The sequence below is a fragment of the Sinocyclocheilus rhinocerous genome, unplaced genomic scaffold, assembly GCF_001515625.1.
Source record: "Sinocyclocheilus rhinocerous isolate Xijiao unplaced genomic scaffold, SAMN03320098_v1.1 scaffold519, whole genome shotgun sequence".
Classification (NCBI taxonomy): Eukaryota; Metazoa; Chordata; class Actinopteri; order Cypriniformes; family Cyprinidae; genus Sinocyclocheilus; species Sinocyclocheilus rhinocerous.
Genome location: NW_015665048.1, coordinates 171,625 through 177,717, shown reverse-complemented (window position 1 = coordinate 177,717; position 6,093 = coordinate 171,625). Strand labels below are relative to the sequence as shown.

Sequence of the window (6,093 nt, the reverse complement as noted above, 5' to 3'; positions counted from 1 at the left end):
TATAGGGGGGGGGAAACACTGCCTAAAACACGAGACAAAAATAAAACAAATGTGTTACATTTGATACATTTCTTATACATCATCTTATTAAATTATGTCATCATGACCACAACCTTGAAGTGAATATTTTCCACATATAATTCATATCATGTTTTGAAAACTGCAGGTTTCAGTTTTTAAAATTAAAGAACAATTGTGTTTGTGCCGCCAATTTGGAGCTCAGTTATGTGTGATGAGTCACATGTGCACGCTCTCCACCAGAGGTCAACAGGAAGAGGAAACAGATCTCACTTTTCTGTCCGTTTAGCAGTTACATGAATCTGCACTAAATGATTCTCCCACTTACGTAATGCTTTTTCACCAATCTGTGTGAATTTGACAAATAAACCTGCATTCATATTGGCACATTTCTTTTAAAACTCAACCTCATAGAAATCAGATCAGTCTAAAACGATGCCAAAAATCATAGTATGTGGTTTCTAAATGAGCTTAACACAAAGCAAAAAGGAAAAGGTCAACGCAAAACTAATTTAGCAAACCAAATTTAGATGTCTTCATTTGTAGTGTTTACTAATAAGTCAAGCATCACTTTCATTATTGCTCACATTAGAGTTGGTGATTTGAGTAAACATCCTAGCAACCAAACAACACACTTAACCGCATACAAACGCACTACAATCACATGACACCTTAGCAACTCCATAGCAAAGGCCTGAAAACAAACCACAACATCATAGATTTTAGGTTCTGCTAGTATAAGTCACATTTTCCTGAGTGGAAATGTAAAAAAATATAGACTGAACCTGCAATTAGATGAAAATAGGCTGCATTCACGTGATGTTTTGATACCAACCGTTACCATGATGATTACTCGGAGCTATTTAACACTTAACCAATCAATATTTGTTAAAAACAAACGGCACTCACACCAATATAACCACATAGTGATAAATAATTAATTTTTACATTAATTATTTTAGAGTGTTATCAATATTCACCCAAATGCTGCCAAATCCAAAAGCTGAGTGCGTTTTGAGAGCGTTTCTTTACCTAAAACTCTTTCAAACTGTCAATCATTTCTAAAGAAGGGCGGGGCGAAAGTTTCCATTTAAGGAAAACGAGGCTTCGGTGACGTCATACACTAGCCAGCGCCCCTTGAGCGGGCGAGGATGACGTTGGCGTACACCGCCTTCAAAAATGAAGGGGAAAAAATTAGAAATGCGGAATTAATGTATATATTTTTTTTATTTTCCTACATTCGCGAATATTTGTTGTTGTAAGTGAGGAGAATCCCTTTTGGCAGCTGATGTCGATTTAGAGGGCGTTTTTTTTAGAGAGAGAGAGGGAAAGAGAGAGCGAGGGGGCGGGTGTCTCTCCCGCTCGCCTCGCGCAGCCTCACAGACGCTCGTGAAATCAACACAAGGACGGTGTGCTTCCACATCTTTCGCTTATTTTCTGGATTTTCTGGATAGACAACACCGTAATCGATGCGAGGCCTTCTAACGGACATTCGCCGCTGATATTACGCCCGCGTTTTTTCTGTTTTTGTCGTTTTTTCCCCCCTCAGCGGAGCGTTCGTTGGATTCGTTATGAATTCCAGCCCGCTTCCTAACGGCAGACTCCTACCGGACAGCCAGAGCTGGAACTCCTCCGGTTCCGACGAGGATCTGGACGTCGAACCGGGACCCGGTCCGCACGGAGGGGTGGCGGAATTAGGCGGGGTACTCAGTAAGGTGGGTTACGATGCTGCATAATACCTCCCGAACCGGGAAAGCGCGCGTGTGTGTGTGTGTGTGTGTGTGTGTTTCCACCTGATCCGATGTAAACAAACGTCAGGCGGTTGGATGAATGTCACGGAGCTTGTCAAGAAAATGACCAAAATCGTAAGTTAATCGCAAACAGTAATTATACCGATTTTAGTTAAGATATTTTGCATGGTGACATTATTTGCATGACAATTAAACCATTTTTAACGTTACCTATTACCGTAATATGCTTAATGTTTTACTTCTGATCTGTTCCTCATTACTGCCCGGACGCATGGGTTTTCTTAATTAAATTAAGCACAAATCAAACGCAGTACTACAAATGCTTAACAGTTTAAACAATATATGTGACCCTGAACCACAAAACCAGTCTTGGGTATATTTGTAGCAATAGCCAAAAATACATTGTATGGGTCAAAATTATCGATTTTTCTTTTATGCCAAAACTCATTAGGATGTTAAGTAAAGATAATTTTCCATGAAAACGGTTTGTAAATTTACTACCGTAAATATCTCAAAACTTAATTTTTGATTAGTAATATGCATTGCTAAGAACTTCATTTGGACAACTTTAAAGGCGATTTTCTCAATATTTGGATTGTTTTGCTCCCTCAGATTCCAGATTTTCAAATAGCTGTATCTCAGTCAAATGTTATCCTATCCTAACAAACCATATATCAATGGAAAGCTGATTTACCCTTATTACTGGTTTGCTCGCATTACGATTATATTTTCCATGGTGATTTCCCGTGCATGGTGACCATATGCTGCTCTTTAGACAGCAAGGCCCAAGGTTATGTTACCTAAGACTGTTTTTTGATATTTTATGATAAATACTTAATATGTGATGCATGGATATCTTTCTTTATGCATATATAATTCAGAAGGGGTGCAGCAGGTTCTGGGCAGAAGCTGGAGTTAGTCGGGGTTACTAGAGTTCATCTGCTAGTCTTTTCTTCCTGATGGGATTAAAGGAGAAAACCTCTCCTCATGACTCAGACAACTGATCATCTGTTTTTGTGATGAGAGGAGCATATTCCATAAGAGATTAGTGTATTATTCCACATAGAGGACCTACAATAATGTACAGTATTTGAAAAATAATGTTTTTTGAACATTAAAGCATGTCAACATATTCTGTTATACACAAAATAATGATCTTTAAAATAGCATCATATGACCCCTTTAAACCCTCTCCCATTTGAAGTATATTTATCTAGTATGTATTCAAGAACACAATCAATTGTTTTATTGAACTATGCATCATATGTTTATTGTCATTAGTCATCAGTATGGCTGTGTGCACACTCTTAGATACAGCTTTTTGTTTTCTTATAACAGTTTTGTTTCTCTACAGTGGACTAACTACATTCACGGATGGCAGGACCGCTGGGTTGTGCTGAAGAACAACACCTTGAGTTACTACAAATCCCAGGACGAGCGCGAGTATGGCTGCCGCGGTTCCCTCTGCCTCAGCAAGGCTGTCATCACAGTGAGTATCCCGGGGAAAGATCCTTCCAGACAGCCATGGGAATTTCAGAGCTGAGCCAAAATTACAATGATGGTGTGCATTCAAAACGAAAGCTTGAATTGGTTCAAATTGGTGATTGTCATGCTGCGAGCTTCAGAGTTGTAGTTGAATGGAAATACATGGGATGCATGATGTTTTACTGGCAATATAGACATTTATTATTATCAGTTTGATTAGGCAGATAATATAATGCCTCATTTTTCTAATTTTTCATAATTCTAATTCTTGTATGCCAACTTCAGGATTACTAAGCAGTTAGGCATATTTTTTGGCATATTGTGCATTATAATGTTTTAATACCTGATTAGACGTAAGGCATGTGATTTCACATCAATAACCCTGTTTTTGCATAATTCAGTGAATTGAATGCATTATTGAAACTTCACTGATTGTTTTGGGCCGTCATATTGTTAATTGGATATTTATTGAATGATAAAGGTTCTCTCAAAGTTATAAACAAACATTCTTCCGATGATGTCAATAGAATGTTTATTCTATTGTAAAGTTATCTGGTATTTAACAACATTCTGAAAACGTTAGCACAAAAAACATAATTTATACATCGCTCATTGTTTTTCTGAAACATTTTAGTTGGACGTTCGTCTGACTTTTTACAAATGTTAGTACTTATGGTTCAGAGAACATTCAAAAGTAACATTCCCATAATGTTTGTTTAATGGTAATGTTAGCAAAATGTTCTTTTAAATGTTCTTTTTTTAAAGCTGGGTCTGTATTGCTGCATCTCTAGAAATTAGATTTGGTATGATGGTTGTGCTTCATCTAAAATGATTATCGCTGAGGCAGTGGATGTGCTGAGAGCTCTTTTTAGGGCAGAGGAGAGGAGAAAAAAGATTGACGGAGGACAGACACGATCCTTTGCCACAGGCAGCTGGCCAGGCACAGACCGACTGTGGCCTATTTCCCCCCCATTCATGCTAAAATCACACTAACGCGCACGCACCTGCAGAAGCTGTGAGCCACCGTGAACTTTGCGTTTGACTCAAACTGAGTAGTGGCAAATAATACTGAATGTATACAGTATCTATAGGAGCTCAGGTTATGAATGCATACTGCTCAGATTTTGGGTTGATTGCTTATGATCTGATTTGGCCCCGACAAACAGAATGAAATGAGAATTCCCTGCATTGCGTTGAAGATTAACTCATGACCACACAGATTTCGACATGTGCCGCAGCAGTCCTTGCACACGCTCTGCCCGTATTATCTTGCATCACCACTGAAAATGAGGAAACAGGGCGAAGGTTGTGTTGTTATGGAGACCCTGTTACAGCTGGTCCTTCAATGATTAAACCAAAACCCTTACTGAAAATACAGGGAAAGGAACATACAAGCATTTTCTGAGATGTTTTAGATATAAGAAAATTTATAGAGTAAATACAGGAAGTGAAGTCTGAAATAATCAGGCTTGATGATGGAATGGTTTTGTAGGTTTGTGACTGTGCACAGCCTGCGCTCAGGTAGTTCATGTTTAAAGCTGCAGGTCGCTGCTGTGTGTTCGACATTCTAATTTGATGCTTTGCATTTTGGCTTTGAGCGAGAGAAAAATGGCCCCTTTGTTTCAAGACTTGAGAGTGACTCTTTTCCAGCTGTGTATTTGTTGAACTCCACCAACCTTTATGGGTTATCATAAATATTAACTTTGGTATTAAACGCAAGCGTGTGGTAGAAATGTGATGTTTAGGGTCCAAAATTAACTTTAGCACCTGCCAATGGTGTTGAATTGGCAGAATTTATCATATAAAAATATTCTCTACCAGCCTTTTTTAAAGACTGTTTGCCATTTGATTTATGAATTTCTTTGAATTATTTAGTTGTTTTTTCCTTGCATATTTAGTGTTAAACACTGCAGGTCACTGTGTGCATATAGAAGCCATTTCTCATCTCTGTATCTGTTCAGAATTTTTCAATTTTGTTCATAATATTTTATTTGGCTTAATGCAAGGAATATTCCTAGTTTTTTGAGAGTTTTGTACAGTTTATAACTTTGCATTGAATCACGTGTTGCTTACATCAGTGAGAGTTCGACTCTAACGGTTGGATTTCAACCATTTATTATGTTCCAGTTCCTCATAAATTTACCACTGTGTTTAAATTGTTTTCTTTTTGCTCACTTTGGCATGTGGTTACTGTTTATTTTGCACCCTGGCCACTGGATGAGTTTGGGCCTTTCTGTGTAATCTCAAAAAGAGGGCAAAAACAGGCACTTTTTTTTTTTTTTCATTTATAGTGCATCTAAACGTATTTCTCTTTCTCAGTAAATCTTGCTCTCAGAAAGCCGTTCTGGAATACGAAGCAGCTTTATTCAGATTGATTCGGCACGCACACGGCAGCAATCTGTCCTCGTAAATCCTCACAAAAACAGGTTATTGTGTCATTCCGCTCTTCCTGCTTGCGATTACGCTGTCCTCACATGACTCACACATACTTAAACCACACACAAACGGGACCACCCTAAAATCAGACTGGCTTAACCCTTGCAGACACAACAGGATTACACCGTCCACGTGAAGGCCTGATTCAAACCCAGAACGCCTCATTGTGCGTCCTTATAAAACTGGGTCTCACTGGTTCAGTGCTCAGATCAGCACACAAGCTGGAAACAGTGTTAATTGTGCTTTTTGTGAGACGCGCAGGCTGTTGAATTGGACTTGATTAAATTTGTGAACGTCAGACCTCAGGAGATGGAGACGGATTGTGAAAGATCAATCAGTGAGATGACAAAAACAATTTCACAGACACTCAGTCTGACTTAATCGGTCTGTCAGCAACACTTAA

The 6,093-nt window shown here is 38.6% G+C and overlaps 2 protein-coding genes across 2 annotated transcripts in view; one reads left to right on the top strand and one right to left on the bottom strand.

Moving 5' to 3' along the window:
* Nucleotides 1-1,067, bottom strand: part of LOC107731077 (synaptic vesicle glycoprotein 2C-like) — a 91,808-nt gene extending 90,741 nt beyond the window's left edge. The window contains exon 1 of the mRNA XM_016542060.1: nucleotides 999-1,067. The gene's annotated coding sequence lies outside the window, so the exon portion shown is untranslated. The remainder of the gene's footprint in view (nucleotides 1-998) is intronic.
* Nucleotides 1,068-1,260: 193 nt separating this feature from the next.
* The window catches only part of LOC107731087 (collagen type IV alpha-3-binding protein-like), a 36,694-nt gene continuing 31,861 nt past the window's right edge, over nucleotides 1,261-6,093 (top strand). Inside the window, exons 1-2 of the mRNA XM_016542073.1 lie at nucleotides 1,261-1,733; nucleotides 3,124-3,258. Coding sequence (XP_016397559.1) covers nucleotides 1,590-1,733; nucleotides 3,124-3,258 — 279 coding nt within the window. The 5' untranslated portion in view covers nucleotides 1,261-1,589. The remainder of the gene's footprint in view (nucleotides 1,734-3,123; nucleotides 3,259-6,093) is intronic.